Genomic DNA, 20,329 nt, shown 5'->3' with positions numbered 1-20,329 from the left:
GGGTCAAGAAGCCCAGCTGACTTTAGGAAGGAGCTCCTCTCCTGATGGATGAGATTGTCACAGTGGTCAGATATTTGACTCTTTATAAAACAAAGAAGAACAATAATAAAATCTGTTCTGTAATCTTACTCTTTTTGTATATACGTATGGGTGGCCAGAGAAACAATGATTGATTACTGGTCCTGGACTCCCTGGCTAAAATAAAGTACCTTAGCTTCTGGTTGAAAATGAGGATAGTTAACGCAAAACAACAGGAGAGAAAATGCAAACTCAATTCTACTGCAGAAACATCTTTCAATCCTGCTGAAAATGGGAAAAAACAAAAGCTTTCTTAGAAAACAAAGACAGGCATAAGGTTTATGCATAAAGATTTTTTTTTCTAAAGAAAGACACATTTCATCTAGCAAGGGCAATACAAAGGGGTTATATAAATTTATTTTTCATATAACAATTGATTACTTTAGAAAAAATTCCCATTTTCAATGCTTAATTCCATCTCTCATTAAAAAAAATCACTAAAAGGACAAAAACCCACACAAAAATACAATCTGTATCTGTTCTCTATTTACAGATAACCGGTCACTATTAAGGCACAGATTGATTAAAAACTAACATTTATTCAAATAATCCAAATATTTTGTGCATCATATAACACTGACAACACCATAGACTGTAGTGTCATATTCCCTTCATTGCATCAAGAGAAAGTGAGAAAAGTAATTTCCAGTGTTTTTGTTTATTTTTAGCCACCCTATTTAATCTAGTTTAATTGGGACAGTTTTCTCTTTGGCATAGCATCAAAGCACTGTTCATAAAACCTGTATTGACTTAATACTGCAAATTCATTCCATCTTCCTCTATTGCAACTGCATGATAGAGAGCTTGGGAAAGAGCTCTAAATCATTAGGTTTTTTTTTTTGGAAGCTCTTATTAAGTAAAATTTAAGGCACTGAGTTGTTCAATAGGAAACAAGTCTGAATTCCTACCCTGTGCTGAATGTGTGGCATGATGTGTTCATATAGCCATGTAAGGCAGGGAGCGACATGTTGCACAGGGTGATTCTGTTGTACTTGCAAAAGGAGCAACTTAGTTCTTATACTTAAGCACATAAGATTTAGTTTAGAAATGGGCATCCCCTTGGTAATGTAACTGACATAATTTTATGACAGGCCCATTATCTATACCTTCTAGGTTACCAATATTATTTTTTAAGGTGAAAATTTTTCTGTGTGCAAAACTTCTCTTCAACTCTTTTTCTTACTTTAATGGTAAGACTTAGTCATGGAAAAATGTCTGGTGAATCTGTCTGATCCCACATTTGTATGAAAGTCGTCAATTATGTACGCTTATGTAATGCCTTCTGCTGAGAATATACGACAGTGGTTTATGTCCATGGAGAAAGTCTTGAATACTGAACATAAATAAGTCATTACAGTACAGGTAATTCACAACATTTCCTATGGGAAAATTTTCCAACAAATTAATACACTTGGAAATAATATTGCTTTGAAGAAAGGAGAGGCACTTGGCGATTTTCTTCATGGATTGAAAACCTTTCATTCATCTACAATAAGATGTCTGAAAAGACCTAAGAAACAATGTTGCCTGATTTCTTGGACTTTCACAGTATAAGATAGTAACAATGAGTCTAGCCACTTAGAAAACAGTCTTTTTTTTTTTTTTTTTTTTTTTTTTTTTTACTTTTTGCTTTCCTTTGGAACTCAGCTGTTTTTATAAACTGTCACCCTGGAAACTTAAATAAAGCCTTTCTGTTCTCAACAAACACAGGTCTACTTCAAGCAGACAGATATGATTTTAGAAAGTCCTGGGACCATATGGAGCACAGCTAATATGTACATGATAAGGATAGCAATTTATTTCTCCTCTTAATGGCAACAGTGCTGTCTTGTCAGATGATTATTTGTCTTTTTTAAATAAAGTGACAATCTAGGGCTCCAGTTATTGAATGCCGTCCATTCTCTACCATAAATCTCTAGTAGATATCAATTTAATCAGTTATGTACTGTATGCTTATAACATCTAAAAATAAAAGTTTGATATAAATAAGTGTCCTTTAGTGGCAGTATACTAAAGAATAGCCCTTTGCCTTCAGACAACCATTAAAATCATTTTAGCAATACAGGCAGCAGCTAAATATGATGACTGCAAAGGGTTAATATTGCAAAGTTCACTTGGTCTTTCTTTGCACCTGTTATGTGAAATAGGTTCATTGCTAATTGTTTCTAGGATGCTGACATCAATGAACAGAACTGGTCCAGAACCAAGTGGAGTCACTTGCATTTCCCAAAGTCACAGAATACTCAGCATAAAACTAATAATCCAGTACCATTTCAAATAAAAATTTTACAGTCAGAAAAATATGACTAAATCTGATTTGTACCAATACATCAGGTGACATGAAAATGAGAGAAAGAGGGATAATTTCCACAGGACAAGAAATTAGAAAGTGTAAAGTGCTGAAAGACCTCAATAATTATTTTAAAGCAGTACCAGAAAATTCCATTTTGATTATTTTTTAAAATCCCCAAATGCCTAAACAAAACAAGCAAACAAAAGAACCTCTATGTTTTCTGGTATTCCAGATGTCAATTAATCCTTCATTTTAAGTAAAAAATCAGTGCATATGTTATTTAGGTAAATAAAAATAGGAAATAAAGCCCTACCCTCAAATTGCAAATTCTGTCCAATTGCCATTAAAAAAAAAAGGCATCCAAGTGTGGCAGTCTGTATGATGACATAAGATCATCTCCTCTCTTTTCTTCCTTTTTGGCACAAAGTTCAGGTGTGAATAAGATGCTTTGGTCCTGATACCAGACACCCAGAGTACTGAGGACGGTGTGCAGTGAAGGCAGTTCACAGATCTCCTGTGTCCAACTCGACAGAGGTGGTGGTGTGTACCTGGAGGTACTGTACTGCTACCAGCGGCCACTGACACTAGCAACATCTGAGTGATACTGACGGGGTAGCCTCCCACTTGCTCCGCCTTCCAGGAAAGAGGTGCGTGCAGTTGGTGGTTCAAAAAGCTTTCTTCGATTTTTATTCAGTTCTAGGAAGAAAAAGGGAGAATTGTTAGGAGATCAATGGAGAAGCTCAACGGGACATGGCAGTAGAGCTCAGAAAATGGTGACAGTAGGGTTTTGGAGGGGAAGTCAAATCTAGTATCAAAAGGAAAAGTTTTAGTTGCTGGTCAAAACATTTCTGAAATTGCTAGAAGGTCTGATATTAAATACAGCATTTTGGTAGCAGGAGAACCAAGGACAGGAAATCATTTTTACTGCAGTTTGTAAACTATCTGGGAGATATGTCATTCTCAGAACCCTCTGTACTCCAGATATACAAACTGAACAGTTTGAACTATCCCAAATGTCATTTCAGAGGCAAAGGGAGGGGCCCATCAAAGCTGGTGAAAGGCATGAGAGAGAATGTATTACCAACGACACAGAAAATTATTACAGCTATTGAACTCATCCATGTGAAACACAGCCATCACTAGATTATTGAAGTCAGACATGAAAAGAAGACCTCACACACAAACAAGAAAATAATGGAGGAGCATGCTGAAGTGTTAAGCCACAGCCCAGTGGCTCCACTGATGCCTCTGCTCCTTGGGTCAGAAAGAGTTATATGAAGAAGTCTATCAGCAGCAGTTTTCTTTGAATATAATAATCAACTTAGTAAAAATACTAACAGTTGAATCCAAATTCTGAGGAAAAACTAAGATGCTTTAATTGTAAAGAAACCAGAGTACTTAGAAAAAAAGTTTACTTTGTCTTTTGTCAAATAGAAACTGTTAATCAGAAAGGTAACAAATTAAGAGGCAGCCCATCTTGTTTATCCCTATGCAACATCACTCCTCCCCACCCTCTACCACATATACTTACAAATCCTCAAATAAACCAATGTAACTCTTGCTAATAAAGAGAACTGTCAGACTCTGGATATTAGGGTTCTGACAGCCACCAAACGCAAGTATCAAATAATGGGATCATATAGTTGATGTGCTTAAAGTTGTCTTTTTTTTTTTTTTTTGAGGGGGTGGAGCCAGTGGTTCAGCATGTGCATTTGCACAGTACTCAGAACTTTTTTAACCCCACACACACAATCTCCTTTTCCAATTCTGAGGTTGCATAAGCTATGACTACATTAGTGCTGGAGCTGAAAACAACAGACTCAAGTTGCAGAGCAGTCACAGGTGGCTAAGGTCAGCCATATGGCCAGATGTGCACTTATCTCCTGAGTTCTGGAACATGAACCAACACCCTAACACTTCACCCCACTGCCTTCCAAAATGTTAACATCTGCCCCATTGAGGTGATGCACGAGTGGAGATATCTCTCTTTTGTTCACAGTTAGGTCTTAGTGGAGAAGAAAAATAAGTAATTTAGTAGCAATTGTAACAACAAGCACTTTACAATTTGTTTTGTCCTATTTAAGTCCTCCTTAAGGAATAAATGATATTACCATTCTCCATTTTAGACACGAAAACTGAGTTTTCAAAATAGACAAGAGTAACCTATCCACACAGCTGTCAAGTGACAGGCTGAAACTCTGCCTGCCTATGCAAATGCTGTGCTCTGGGCCCTGAGCTCCAGTGATCCATCCATCGAGTAGAAAAGACCAACCAAGGCATTAGGAATACAAATCTGAAAACTTGGTAGTTTCAGGTATGCCAGATAACAGAGCTGCACTTCATATTTTACTATACTAAATTTATTTTTTAAATAGAATAAGATAGCTTTAAAACTCTGGAACAGCAAGGAAGGTATCTTTATAAGCAAGATATATGCATGCATGCATGCTTATAGATGGCTATTGTTTCAAATTTCTGCAAAAACACTGTAGCAATGACATTCCTACTAAAAGCTGAACACATGTATCGTTTTTAAAAAACAAACAGAAATTCATAAATCAAGACAGAATTTAATATATTTAAAGGCAACTGTAGGAAAGTTAAGAATAAATGAATCCCATTAAGCACACAGCCTGTGAAAGTTTTATCCACCTTCTAGTAAGAAGACTGTCTTGGCCTTCATTTTCTCCTGAGAGAGTAATGCATGAATCAGGAGAACATTCCCATGCTATAGAGAAGGAATAGGAATGCATCTACCCTAGCATACTTAACATGCACAATTGAAGAAATTGGGCCACTGAAGACATACACATTTTTTAAAAAGACATTGAAAACTTTATTCTGAAAAGTCACATCAACTAGATTTTTGAGAGAATAAAATGATCATGAAGGAATTCGGCCATTCCCTAAAGATATAATTTCTAAGGTGTATATTTCCAAATGTGAAGCAGAGATAAATCTACTAGAGAGACTATCAAAGATCAAGTCCTACTGAAGAGACTTTATTTTTGTTGTTGTTTTTTACATTAAAAAGTAAACTCCCTCCTGATTTTTTTTCAAGTAAGCCTAAGAGATAGTTTGGGAAAATACCAACCTTTTTCTTTGAAATTCCAAGGTTCACACAATCCTGGCAGCTCTCAGGATCTTGTTGCGGGTCTGAACAGAGTCACAAACTAAAAGAATAGGTCGGGAAATGTTAGATCTACCTGAGGCCGTGGTGGGAAGCTTGTCAATAGGATGTTAAAGTTCCTTTTACTTTGTCCCTGTACAATTTAATCACTCACTAAAATACTGAGAAAAATCAAAGAATTTTCAAAAAAATCACAGATTTGAAAAAAAAGATCATTTTTTTCTCTGATCCATCTATACTAGAGATAAATCTCATCTCCTTCTATGACATTAAAAGAAATGTCTTCTGGCCCAAGATTAAAAACAGAATAAAACCTATACTGAAAGAACAACCCTGATCACAGATTAAAAACCTATAAAATTTTTAAAAGGAATTTTGAACAAACTCTGTACCTAACCAAACTATGTAACCACAAGACAAACGTGAGTAAAAGCTGCCCAGCTACCCTGCATCCGCCCCTGGAAATGGAATTTTCTGAGACTAGAAATGGATGCCTTTGTGGTCAGATGAGCTGAACTGGAAAAAGAAGGCTTTTGATGAAGGGTTTCTCAATAAAAACTTATTACTTGCAGAGAAAACAATTTACCAGGTTCAAACAGATGGACTCAACAAAGTAAGGCAAAATCATCCTTAAAATAATCAAGTACTTCACACTGTGCAGGACATTCATAAGACATCTATTCAAAGCCTCTAATTCCCTTTAAAAGCAAGAAGACCTGTGAACCCCATTGAGAGAGGTAGTCTAAAGAAATAGTATGCAATCTCAACAGAACCACACAGAGAATGACTGGAGAAAAAAAAATTTTAAAGAAGCTTCAAAACCCCTCCTTTCCAACTCTACTCCCCCAAACCCACCTGAAATACATCACAAATGTGTTCCAGAATAAAGATCCTGATGATTTAAAGAGATCTGCCTGTTGCTGGAGGCTTTACAAAGTTTGGGTGCACAAAGAAAGAATTTTCATTATATGGTCTCTGACATTCCATAAATCTCTAATGAAAAATTACCAAATTCTAGAACAGATATTTTCCCGGTATAAATGTGTTGGCCCACAAGCATATTTTAACACTACAGGCTTGGTGATTATGTGAATTAATTAAATTTCAAGTAGTTATTTTTTTAATTAATAAAAGAATGTGAACATATATAAAGTTAATTTGGGTCTAGAAATAGCCCTTTAAGGCTGAGTTATAAACAAGTTGAAAACTATCCTATTGCTAGAGGTAGTAAAAAAAGAACAAGAGAATATACTGCTAATAACCATACACTGTTAAAACTGTAGTTTATTTCCACTACATCTGATGACATACCATGGGGAAGGACAGACCTCAGAAATGGAAGGTAACCTTACACAATCATCTATTCCAATCCACCTTAATGCTTAAGAAACCAAAACCAAAAGAGGTTTGGAAACTCACCCAAGGACTAATGACTTGGCAGAGGAAAGCCCATATCTCTTTATCTGAATACAGTGCTCTTTCCACTCTACCAAGCTAATCTTATTAACAAGAAAAAGCATCTTCCCTGTGGAGTTCCATTAATGCAACCACTTGGTTGGAAGAAGGATGGAAGAAGACTCATCAAACTGATGCGTGTAGAACTCTACCCATGAAGGAGCCTAACAGGCTGCCCAATGGCTGAATTTCCACCCTTATTTCAAAGCTGTTCTGCTTATATCTGCTTTAGGTATTAGGTCTATATATAAGATTTTCTTGTGGAGTTGGGAGGGGGATGCAATCTCCTGCTAAAATAAAATGGAAAACCAGTGGTTTCCATTTTATTTGCTGATCTGATTAGTGAATATTGTTTGGAAAGGATTTGCACTTGGTTAGATGCCACTGTTGGCTTCACAAAGGCATAGCCTGCAAAATCAATGTTTTGAAAAGGCAAAGTCATTTTCCCACCACACCTGACACTTGGCTTCTGCCCTTGGTGTCTCTCTTTTTGAGAAACTGGTACATATATAACATTGACATTAATGAACTTTATCAGAACTTCTTCAAAAAGTAACCTCATTTTTTGCCCCTAAAATTTCTGTCATATTTTTCTATATACCATTTGGAAGTACATGGTTATGTACTTATCATGCAGCTCAATTCCTCATAAATGGAAGATACCCAGTAAATACACATAAAGCATTTTCTAATACCTAGAATATGCAATAAGTGCACCAAAAAAAGTGGTCTGGGACATTATTTTCCTTCATTATTTTCCTTCACTCTGTGACTACATTCAGGATTCCATACCTTTCTGTGTCTCACAAATTCTATTAAAAGTTTGGGAAAAACTTAAAAGCATTAAGACAATACTACTAGACTCCAGCTATACCAAGAATCATTCCTTCTCTGGTGCAATTATCTTAACTGGTATGCAAGGATACATGCATTTGAAACATGACAGCCAATCCAGAATAATTATTCATTAGTCCAATCATACTTGCTTAACACAACCACAGAAAGGAGAATTCAACTTCTCCCCCATTCTTATGTTCTGCAAAGGGCAACTTTGATTCGGTCTTTCTGAAGAGATCTGTTTTAAAGAACGACATTGTCAAGGCAGGCTTTCAGGCAATGCCTTGAGGAAGGAGTAGGGATGTTCTAGGCATTTGTCACAATGTTAGTGGGAAAACACTCTAGAACCACAACCACAAGGTGCCAGCATAGTAAGCAAGTGGTTGATGGACAGAACCAGCCCCAGTGGCTGAGGCTACTGGCAGAGGTTATTCAGATTTTAAAATAGGAGTATGAGCATTTATATTCACCTGAGATTGCAAGCAGCATTTTCCTCCTGGCACCAAAAGTCGTAATTCCCAGCTCCTTCAGATCCTGATCTGTGAGAGTGAGGAATGTCTGCAGATCGATCTGTGGGTGAAAAAGTAATGTATAACCAATATATTAAGTACTTATTTTTGTGCATTAAAAGTTCAACTCATTACTACACATCTTTCATTTTCTAATTATGCTCTGCCTACTTCCAAAAAAGAATGATGCTGTCACAAATCTAGGGGACAAGAGACAATAAAGGTGGTGAAATGAAAGTAATGATTCTAGTAGGAGACTTGGTCTAAGCCAGTTATTTATTGAAGTTAAGATTAAAACGTTAGGTCTTAGCATCCTGGCAGCCAGAGCAAAAAGGGAAACACAAATTCCACAGGTTTTGTGAACTGATAAAAGAATACATGCCTGTCCAGAAGATAGAAAACATTTCTTAGCTTTGGATTCTGAATTAAGTGTAGTTCTATAAAAAGAAACTGAATAATACCATAAATGCTATCCTCCATTGTGTTCTACATAAGAATGGTAGAAGAATTCCCAGACTACATCAGACCCATGATTCACTTGACTCGGTCCAGCATGTTATCTCTGCAAGTGGCCTACAAGTATATATTGGTATATAATTGCACACTCTGGCATCAGCAACAAATTGTGAAGGGAGGAAGCCCAAGGATCCCACCCTTCCTTTGAAGAAAGGTAATAGGCTCTGAAGCCAGAGAGATTTGGCTCTCTATTCTGCCTCTGCTGTTAGTAGTTGTGGGCACTCAGGGCTGACATACTGCACGCTGCAGGGCTGTAGTGGGCATGAAGTATGATCGCAGAGATAAAGCAGTGGGCTCACCACAGTGGTGAATAACTGGCAGTTATGGTTAGTAATTATGTATTTAGACATATCATCTGTGAAAGCGGCTAAACAAATCTTCAACCTGCTTATAGTAAACTAAATCCCACAAACTCACTTAAGAAATTCTTTTTAAGTCGTATCTGAGTATTAGAGAATATCCTACATGAAGGAAACAGAACCGAATTTATACTTTTCATTCAAATGATATAGAAATTAATTTGAGATTTTCTGTTTTCATTTTGGAAAGTACATCCAGATCTTGGAAAACCTTTTCATTTATCATGTCTAAAGATATGCTTTTAGAAATTCTATTAAATATATATTCTTTATTTTAGGGATCCCTTCTTTTTAAAGTGCCAGAGATGAAATATTTTGGGTTTAGTGGGCCATACTATCTCTGTTGCAACTATTTGACACTGCTGTTTTAGCTCAAAAACAGCCATAGACAATATGACAATATGTAAATGAATGTGTGGCTGTGTTTCAATAAAACTTTATTAACAAAGGCAGGTTTGCAGGCTACAGTTTGCTGACCCCTGCTGTAGTGAATAAATATTAGATAAAGGCAGTCTGGCTTTATATTATGTTTTCTTCCTTCTTAGATTAATTCAATAAGAAGTACATTTAATATATTTACTTCTATGCTTCTTCAAATAAGAAATAAATATAAATTTTAAAAAATCCAGAATATCACTGAATAACACCCAGTCTTTTACTTCAAAACCTTCTTTTTCTGGACTAATTAAAATACTTCTGTCCTTGAGCTTCTCGATCAGCTACACTTGTCTAACCAGCAAAGCTAAATACGTAAATGCAATTTTTTAACACACTGATGAGTGCAACTTAGAAAATCCTCAGTTAAATGAACACTAATTCAGATTTCGGGAAAAGACAATGAAATCAATACGCTGAAATCCAATACACAGATGACAACCTTTTTTTGTGTTTGGTGTTAAAAAACAAGGTTCAGCAATTACACTCAATAAGTTATTGAACCATGGGCAATACATTAAATTTATGATACAAAGGCCTAACCTTAGATTCTTTTTGAGAGATACATGCTTGGGAATTATGGATTTAATCAGATGTTCTCTAACATGAAGTAAGCCAAACTGGAATGAAACTTAAAAACCATGTCTGGACTTGAAAAATACATACATTTATTAAAGTGTTCTAATTTTATGTTGCACTGGGTTAGCTATGCCCTAGCAATAATGACAACATTATTAGAAAGAATCGTGTTCAGGCGCTCTTCTCTTTAAGTCAGTGCATAATAATTTGGCTGATCAGTTTGGTCAAAATCCATGGTAGTGATGTTTCAGAAAACATCTTATTTCTGTCTCAGTTCAGGCAAAACCCAAACAGTAAATTAATGAATAAATTAACATATATAAAAAGCACATTCTATTTTGTGAGAACAGATTCGGTAACATGACTAGGATGGGGTCAAAAACAACCACGGATATTTATTTCAGATGCTGTTATTTAAGAACCACAAATAAAGATAATACAGATTAAACAGTGAAATAATCTTAAATACAGATTTTGCTGTTAGGGGAGTCGTGAATCAAACGTTCCCATGAATCAATACACCAATTGGGTATTTTAGCTAAAACTAGTGGAGGTGTGTTTTTGGAAACACAATTTTCTATATTTCTGCTAACCTGTGTTTACTAGTTGCACTAAATAAATAAGAAATGAGATGACATTTTTCTTAGCAGTGGAAACAAGTTATGAGGCTTTAATAAGTGCTCAGTGAAAGCACAGCCATAGGTCAGTAAGCCATTTCATTCTAGAAGTAGTCATACACACAACCAAAACAAAGATGCCCAGGAAAGTAAATAAATAATGACTGACCTCTTGTTGCTGGAAGACATCTGTGTATTTGCCCAAGCCCAGTTTGCTAAAGAGCTCAGGGAGGTCAGAGCCTTTGAAAGAGCTGTTCAAGTTACAGCCATTGCTTCCTGTCAGTGAAGAAATGCAGTCCATATAATTGCTACTGCTGAGATAGTGCTCCGCTGAAAGACAAAGGAGAGGCAGGCTTCAAGTGAAAATGCCCAGAGACAACACAGTTTAATTAAAAATTTTAATCACTCAAATATTTTAGATTTCACTGTTGGACTGAATAGAGCAGTAATTGCAGAAATACTGTAATTCCTTACTGAAACATTGGCTTTTCATTAATGAAATGCTGGTTATTGCTTTAGAGAGGCTCTTGCCATTAAAATGTTACACTTGGGAGGCAGCAATTCACCAACAGTACCTCTGTAGTTAATAATCATTAATCATATTCTCCTGAGCATTCAGAAACATTTGCTCTTCATAATTGATTTGATGTGAATTAAATGAGAAATTGGAAGAAAGATCCCCAGGATACAATAAAGGTATGGGAAGTTACTGTGAGTCCAGGCTCCTTTTGGAAAGCAGGATAGCCCTCTGTGTTCACACTTGTGTTTTCCTGTGGTCAAAGGAATTGCAGGATATTGCAACGTGTAAATCTCATCCCTTACAAAAATATAATTAGGCAGTGAGTTCACAAAACAGAGCGCTTCCAAAATTAAGAGCAAATGCAAAGTTTAAGAATGGCGCTGGAGTTTCTGGATTATGACAGAAATGAATCTGTCTACTGAAAAAAATTCTAAGACAGCAAAACTAGACTTAACCTTGCCTCCGTCATTGATTTGGCGGGCAAAGATTTCTCCACATTGTCTGTGGTGCTCAGACCCAATAACACTCACTGCTGGGTGATGGACTGGTGAGTCATACCAAGTACTTGACCAAATATTGAATATTTGAAACACTCTCTCAGAGCTGCTTTGGAGAGCCCAGTAGAGCCCTGCAGCTATCCCTACTTCCCTGACCAACAACTAGCTCTTATCCATGTGGGAATTCTTCCCCTTATACCAAAGTTGCAGCTGCAGGAATGATTCCAAGGTTGATGAGGGCAGAGGATGCTCACCTAGCTAATCAGATACATCTTATCTCCTCCGGCCAATGCATTCTCCAGATCTAAGAATCCTGTTCTAGATTGTTTTGTTTGCCACTAATCACCTTCTCTGGTCATTTCATTTCCCAAATGACAGTACATATGCTTTCTATATTTCAAGGGGAAGGAATTTCCTGATCAAGTTTCTCTTTCTCTTAAAAATAGGTGTTTTAGGGGTGCCTGGCTGGCTCAGTCTGTGCACCATGCAACTCTTGATCTCTGGGTAGAATTCAAGCCCCACATTTGGTGTGGAGCCTACCTAAAATAAAAATTTAAGGGATGCCTGAGTGGCTCAGTCAGTTAAGCATAGGACTTTGGCTCAGGTCATTATCTGGCAGTTTGTGGAGCCCCCAGGTCAGGCTGTCTGCACAGTGCCTGTCAGCACAGAGCCCGCTTCAGATCTTCTGTCTCCCTCTCACTCTGTCCCTCCCCTATTCACGCTCTCTCTCCTTCAAAAATAATAAAAAAATAATAAAAACAAAAATTTAAAAATATACATTAAAAAACAGATGTTTTATCTTTTGTGGGGAGAAAGTGTAGATGAAAGAACCTAGGACCAAGCCCTGGAGTGTTCCACCATTTAAAGGGAAGACCCAAAGTCATCAACCCAGTGAGGTATTGGCTCGAGGTTGACACAAAGCAAGAATGCAAAGAGCACATGGGAGTAACCACTGGAGTTGACAAGATGAAGGCTACTGAAAGGCTAACCATATAATTTACTGTTTAAACAATAAATTTACTTTCTTTGAGAACAGAAGAGGGAGCTACTGAGAATCACAATGGTACAACTCCTGTTAACAGGCTCTGAGAAAAACCTAGACATTGCTAACTTTGAAAAGGATGTCATGAAAAATCATCTACAACTGTGGTCTTCAATATAGTAACCACTGGCCACATGTGGCTACTGAATGCCTGAAATGTGGGTAGTGGGAATTAAAATGTTCTGCAAGATTATAAAATCTATTCGTACCAGATTTTAAAAACTTAGTACAAAAAAGAATGTAAAATATCTCATATAAATGTCTTTACATTGATTACATGTTTAAATAATATTTTACATATGTTGGGTTAAGCAAATATGTTAGTAAAACTGGGGAAAAAACAGAGGTTTCAAAATTAAATGTTCTTAGTGATATTTATTATGACACATAATTTCCCTTATATTTCTTTTTATCATAACTATTTATAGTTTTTATAATCTCTTTTAAACTCCTTATGTTTTTAAAGCATCTCACAAAAGCCAAACACCTGTTTTTCCTTAATCATTCCTTTTTATTAATGAGTTCCCTATCTTAACTCTCATCCTGAACTGCAATGCAGCTAAGTTGTACAGTCAATTTTAATTATCCAGTGTTAAGTGAAGGGAAAGAAGATAAAGACTGAAAAAGAAGCACAAAACGAATTTATATTGAGCCACAGAACAGAGATCATTTCCACCCCTAGATCTGCACCTGGCACCAGCCTGCCTCACAGCTCCATGCTCTTGTCAGTGGTGAGGTGCCCTGCCCACACAAGTTTCCTGGCTACTACTGATAATACACTTGGAATGTGTTTTTTTTTTAGAGCTGGCTGACACCATGACTGGCCTTTTCAAACTGGAGACTCTTGAAAAAATGGCCAACCTAATTGATGGCAACAACTGACTGTTACCAAGTGTCCACTACACTCACTTAGATTGCCTTTCTTCAAGTATTCTTCAAATACTCCAAACTATGTTTCAGGATCCCAAATTCATCAAAAACCCTGAAAAAGGCCATTAGGGGAATATCTTGTGATTACTATTGTCAATTCTTGTCTGCTTACCTATTTATACAGCCCAGAAGTGTGAGAGCTGTTACAGACAAAACCAATAGACGCATGCTGAGTCTTCATCACATTTGTTCAAAGCCAGAACCTGTATGCTTTAAACTTTTTCTTCCTATTTATGCCAACGTGGCTACATATTGTCATTTTAAAAAATTAAAACTTGCTCTTCACCTTTAGTTGCTACCCACTGGGCAGACTTTATTTTCCAGGATGCTAATTTGATCTCATTTGGCTCAACTCCTTTACATCCCTGTCTTTTCCTTATCATCTGGATGTTTGTGGGAGCATGACTCATCCATACATTCACTCAACAAACATTTACTGAATGCCTATCTGTGTCAGAACTGCTAGATATTTGGGAAGAAATAACAAATAAGCCTCTGCCTAACAATGCTCGGCACACGGGCAGTTTGTAAGTTTTTACTGAATGGATAACTATGGTTCCTAGCTTGTAGAGCTCAAATTATCCACAGGTATAACAAGAATGAGTGTGACAAGTGCTAAGTGAAAGCACAGACAAAATGCAGTGGAAACAGAGAACTCCACCATCTGCTTCACCTGGAAAAATGAGGAAGGCTTCATAGAGAAGGTGGCATGTGATGCCAAATACTTGAAGGCATGGGGTTCAGAGTTTATATTTGAGCATCACCCTAAATCAAATGGACAAATTCCAGACTGATTACATCTAAAAGTATTGTGAAAAGTCAAAGCTCACTTGATTTGTTCTGTTTACGTTTGGGGCTGCCAATAGAAGCGGCAAATTCACTAGGACTTGTGGGTCCTATTCCATTTCGGTCTCTCCAGTTATCAGATTCACCTCCACTTCCCAAGTGTTCACGACTGTTGGACCTCGAGAGGGACACTGACGAACCCTGTAGACAATCAAAGCCAGATGAGGAAATATTTAATAAGGTAGGTATCCTGAGCTTTGAGGAGAAAAGAATGCACGTTACACCACCACCATTTACTTCTATTGTTCACCACTGCTGATTCTCAGGAAGAGGCCATGCCATCTGTCTATAGGCCTTCTATCCTCCAGCCACCAAGGTCACCTGGTAATATACACAGTATTCATTCACTCCTCCTTCATTATGAGAGCCCCCAGCACAAAGACTAAGTCCTATAAGATTTGGAGCAACGGATACTGAGATTCCTCCCTATTATGGAGAACCACACAGTAAGTCTTCCATCTGGTAGAGCAGAGATTCTCTGCCTTGTGTCACCCAAAAAGGACACATGGGAGGCGGTGTGCCTAGACCTAATGCTCTAACAAGTATACAGCTCCCAGGCTACTAGAGTCAGAGTGGAGAGAGGGTTGGCATTTCTTCCGTGTTACCCTCATCCAAACAATTATATGGTCTTTCTAATAAATTACAAATACCTGGAAATATTTTTAATTCCCCCAAATAAAAATTTAAAAGATCTCAAAGTTTGAACTGATTTGCATTTATTTATTCATTTAGTTAACCAAAGGCAATCTACTTTGTACTATATCTAGAGTTTTGAATTCAGGATTCCCCGGTTTTCAAAGTATCCTGTTTGTTAGATAAATTAAATTCTAATTAGTATATGTGCTGCCAAAGTGAGCACTGTTTGTTGGGGAATTCTAAGAGGATCTTTCACAATTCCATAAATTCACTTCGTTCAATCTCAGAGCAGCGTAACCACAACTGGCCGTGCCCTCCTTTTTTTTTTCTTCATCTCTGGCCATGCCCCCCTTTAACACCCTTTTCTTCAAACACTCCCCATGTGTTCTGCCCACTCCCTGTAGCCTTGCAGGATCCTCCTCCACTTTACCACTCCAAATATCACATTATCCTGGGGCTGGCCCTAACATGCCTTCTTGTCTCTCTCTACACTTGCTCATTAAATAATCTCAACCTCTTTCAGAGCTTAATGACAACCATGACTTTCAACGTTTTACTTCCAGATTTGACTTTTCTGTTGAAATTTATAATTGTGGAATTGCCTTGTAGGCATTTTAAACTTGGAATGCTTGAAATTTAATTGTTGACGACCCATTCCCACCAGCTAAACCCACACACACTCCTGCCCCAGAATTCCTGCATCTCACCCAGTTGCTCCAGCCGAACTTCTGAGTCATCTTCATTCCTCCTTCCCCCCACCACAAACAATTCATCAGCAAATTCTATAATCTCTTAACATACCCCAAATCTACCTTCTTCTTGCCATCTCCACAACTGTAGCCAATAGCCAGCCTCCTTATGAACATTTTATTCTATTCTTGCCTCCCACCCCAATATCCATTATCCAGAAAGCAACTAGGCTGATTTTTTAAAAGCAAATTAGAACAAATGATACCTTCTGTGTAAAGTCTTATAATGCTTTTCCAGTACTTTGTCATGGGCTAAGATGCTCCCTAGCTGATCCTCTGCCTCTCTGTCTTCCCTTCTCACTGCCCTTCCCACCCAACTTCTGCTCCATGAACTTACCAGCTGGTTCTGACTTCAGGATGATTATGCCAGGATGATCAAAGCCTATTACTGTTTCCCTAGATCTTCACAAAGCTGACCCTTTCCTGTCATCTAAGTCTTAGCTTGAATGCCATCTGCTCATTAAGGCCTGCTATGACTACCCACTCTAAAGCAGGCTCTGTTGCTTATTTATCAGGGACTTTTATTACCTAATGGCTTCTTGTTTGTTTTGTATCTCTCTGTACCTAACAAACAGAAAGTTCTTTCCATGAAACCAAGAACCTGTATTTAAGCACTGTATCCCTCAAATTGTGTCTGGAACACAGAAAATGCTCCATAAATATTTGTGGAATTACTGAATCTAGAGATACCTACCTTTTTATACATCTATAAAGAATTCTAATTCCCTTTGCTATGGGATGCCCTTTGTTGACTTTTGGGAAGGGGCAGAGGGAAGGAAAGCTCCTGAGACCAAAGAATGGTGTTTTCAGTTAAAACTATCTTTAACATCATACTTCAACCAAAATGAATCCAATGTAGCAAGGGAAATAAGAACATGCTCAAAACTGGCAATTACCAGAATGTCAATGAGATCATTATTATAGTATTTATATGTATATTTAAAATTCTACATCTAAACTCTTTGAGTATTAAAAAAAAACCACTCATCTAAGATCTAAGCTGACTTAACGCACACAGCTGTATCAGATCTGGCTAAACATGGTGATTTTAAAACCATTAAGTAAAACGTTCTCTTGTGATACCTACTAGTTCATGATCTACTCACTAATCCAAAGTGTCACAAAGCACAGCTCATCTCCATTCTTGGATTTGTAAGACTGAAAATAATCAGACAACTTCATTACTCTTAGTGGTGGAGAAATTAAAAATCATCTTTGATTCTCAAGACATGTTTTTATTGGCTTTAGAGAACATGTAGCAGAGATGAGTGGCAAATAGAAAAGGAAAATCCTAGAGCTTTTGTAGATCTGTTGATGTTACAGAGATAATGCAGGTCAAAGCAGCCTTTTGTTCCACCTTTCATGTCTCAGTATATGACCAAGTGGATTGGGTCATATTTTTGAGTAGTGGAAAAAAAAAATGCCTCAACCTGCCTGCTTCTTATCTAAAGGAGCTCTTTGGAACAGGCTCATTTCTCAAAGCTGCCCTCAAACTGCAAACAACTGCTTAAGTCTAGCTTCTCAGAAATCTGAATAAGAAGCTCAGAGCATCAACTTCTTGCCTCAAGCAAGCTTCCTAGGGCAGGAAATTCCATGAGCCTTGATCCCTGGCCCATACCCATCAGAACCTACTGGCTAAACAAACATGCTTCTCCTCATAGATCAGCATTCTACTTGTCTATTTGGGTTTGTTTTGTTTTCTTTAGAATGTTAAAAAAAAGTGTTTCATGTCATCTTCTAATTTCAAAATATTAGTGCTATGTATAAGCAGAGAGGTGGTCAATCCTTCAATAAAGATTTTTAAGTTCTCTCTACTTTTCTTCTCTGTCCCACCCTGTCTCCATGTCCTAACCCAAAGAAGCAATCCTCACTGCTCGGTTTTTAATCCTTCTGAGCTATAGCAGAATAAAGGGAAAGGCATGCATGTGCAGATAGCAACTGCTGCATAATATCAGATCATGCTATCGTAAAGGACTCTCTCATCCCCTTTCAATGGATTTGGGATGAATGAAGAAAAGTTCGAGTCCTACACAACAGGGAAAATATAGAATGCTATTACCAAAGAAATCTTGGTTATATCTTTTCATCAGCATTGTTGAAGGGGCTATAAACAAAAACAGGTTATAAGGTGAAAGCCCATGCACTAATCTAGGTGTTCACACCCTCTCCCCCACCTTCCAGTGTGAATAGGTTGCTAGATATTAACTAGGAAGGTGGAACAGACTAGCCCAAGATAGCCAAAAGAAAAAGCTACAGGAGCCACTGTACTCAGCCAGAGTCAGGACCCTGGCACATCCCTGCCCACAGAAGGTGGTCTATCCATCCTTTGACAAGTGCTGGAGCAGAAGAGTCTTTTAAGTTCTGAAATAATTTCTGCATTGTCCTCCTAGTGTTACATCTCTGTAAAGCAGTGTTTCCAGAAGGGTGTCTGCATCAGAATTGTACTAGACTTTTCCTGAAAATGTAGATTCTTGGTTTTTGCTCCCCATCTAATGAATGAGATCCTGGAGAAAGTATCTTCATTTTTATCAAGCTCTCTAAAGAGAATCTTATGTCTGTTAAAGTATGGCCACATGGTTCTAGATCATTTACTTATCACCTTTGCTATGTACCCTCTTGGGTTAAACCATTAGGAAGAGAAGTATAAAGGAAATTTTGTAAAATAAATTCAAGTCTTTTCTGTGACACCTACTGCCATGATCTCATGTAAAACACTTAACTGATCAGGGCCCTTCTTTCCTCACTGGGAGCTTGTAGGGACTGAATAAACTTGAGGATGAAAATGCACCTTATTAACTACAAACAAATTATGTGATTTACGATAATTGTTACTAGCACATTATGTGTTCATATAATACTCCAAGGCATTCCTTTGGAAATAAAAAGCATATCTAGCTGGACATAATCTCAACTTTCAGCAGGTGGTTGGTCTTCTTCAGGGTAGTCTTCTTCAGGGTAAAGTTCTCCAATTTGAAAGAATAGTACCTGTCAAATATTACTGAGAACTTACCACACACTGTGCTACATACTGGAGGGTTTCTTCCAGGTCATCTTCAAATTAACTCAAATTAGAAAACAAGTACAGAGGAGAGAAGTCACTCATCAAAGCTGAACATCTTATTAGTGGTGGGTGTCACATCCCACAGCCCCTTCACTTGACAACTACAATATTAGAATGGTCATCATTTCAAACTAACAGAGTGTTGGTCTTTAAGGATACATCTGAATTAGCATTTCTTGAGTAAAATATTTTATCTCTGAAACTAGAGAAATACGATCAACCACTTAACACTTCACTCTGCCAAAGGCACGTGTGAAAATTGGCCATAGGTGTATCAACTGAAAGCCTAAGAATTAGCACAGCAGTTTTAAGGTCTCTACCAACAAAAGGAAATGTTAATTTTCTGTCAGAACTATAATGGCAGAGAGTGGAGTATGCCTCGTAGAACCTCGAAATTTTTCATAATGGTTCCTGTGTTCTAGCTGCTGACAGTAACTTCAATCTTTATATACAGCCTGCCAGGTTGCTACTAGATAGAAGTCTGACAATGAAATTCACATGAGACTGTTCTTTTTAGTATTTTCTTTTACACTAAAAAACAATGAAAAAATTGCATATTTCCTTTTGCCATTCTTCAACAGTCTAATTTATTACAAAGAAAATTGGTGCAGAAAAAAGGTCAATCTACAATGGCTAATGATTTTGAAACCCTTAACCAGTAATTGTTTTGCAGCCTACAGTGTTCTGGCTGAACACTGTGATTCTTGAATTAATCATTTTTATCCACGTTTGGGTTTGCATTCTACCCCCAGTATTGTGTATGCATGTGTGTACTCTAATTCCACCCTGGCTCACAAAAGGCTTACAGCCAAAATCTGATACTGTCAGATTGAAAAGGCCTTGCTTAGCAAGTCACGTGGAGCCTGGCTGAGAAGTATGGAATGCTGGATCCTTTCCCCATGTGGCAAGGATGCCAGCTTCCCAGTCTCACCCTGAGCAGTGCAGCCAACATCTGGGAAACATAAAATTTTGGAGCTCTTGTTTATGATACTTCCTGCTGTGTTCCTGGCACATCTGAACATGCTGAATATTTAACTCATATCTGAAAACTTATTTTTGTTGAATATTTGCTTTTTCCCCCTTTGGTGCCTGCTAGTGATACTCTTAAATAAAGGGATTCTTTATATATTTTTATGGAATAGTACATCTGTCCTTTGCTTAATCTCAGCCCTGCTCTATCATTTATGACACTTTCTCCCCCTAACAAAAACACATTTATCCAAATTTACATCTCTGTAAC

At 37.4% G+C, this 20,329-nt stretch overlaps 1 protein-coding gene across 4 annotated transcripts in view; it reads right to left on the bottom strand.

Annotated features, from left to right (window-relative positions):
- Positions 1 to 408: 408 nt before the first annotated feature.
- Positions 409 to 20,329, bottom strand: part of BICC1 (BicC family RNA binding protein 1) — a 299,149-nt gene continuing 279,228 nt past the window's right edge. For 3 of the 4 annotated variants that reach the window (XM_058696372.1, XM_058696371.1, XM_058696374.1), the window contains 4 exons: positions 14,628 to 14,784; positions 10,978 to 11,138; positions 8,264 to 8,363; positions 409 to 3,067 (listed from right to left, as the gene is read on the bottom strand). In XM_058696372.1, the coding sequence (XP_058552355.1) occupies positions 2,937 to 3,067; positions 8,264 to 8,363; positions 10,978 to 11,138; positions 14,628 to 14,784 (549 nt within the window). In that variant the 3' untranslated portion in view covers positions 409 to 2,936. Of the gene's footprint in view, positions 3,068 to 5,465; positions 5,545 to 8,263; positions 8,364 to 10,977; positions 11,139 to 14,627; positions 14,785 to 20,329 lie in introns of all 4 variants that reach the window. The other variant, XM_058696373.1, reaches the window with a different exon arrangement.

This window comes from Neofelis nebulosa, chromosome 13 (genome assembly GCF_028018385.1).
Source record: "Neofelis nebulosa isolate mNeoNeb1 chromosome 13, mNeoNeb1.pri, whole genome shotgun sequence".
NCBI lineage: Eukaryota > Metazoa > Chordata > Mammalia > Carnivora > Felidae > Neofelis > Neofelis nebulosa.
This window is presented reverse-complemented; position numbering and strand designations above follow the sequence as displayed.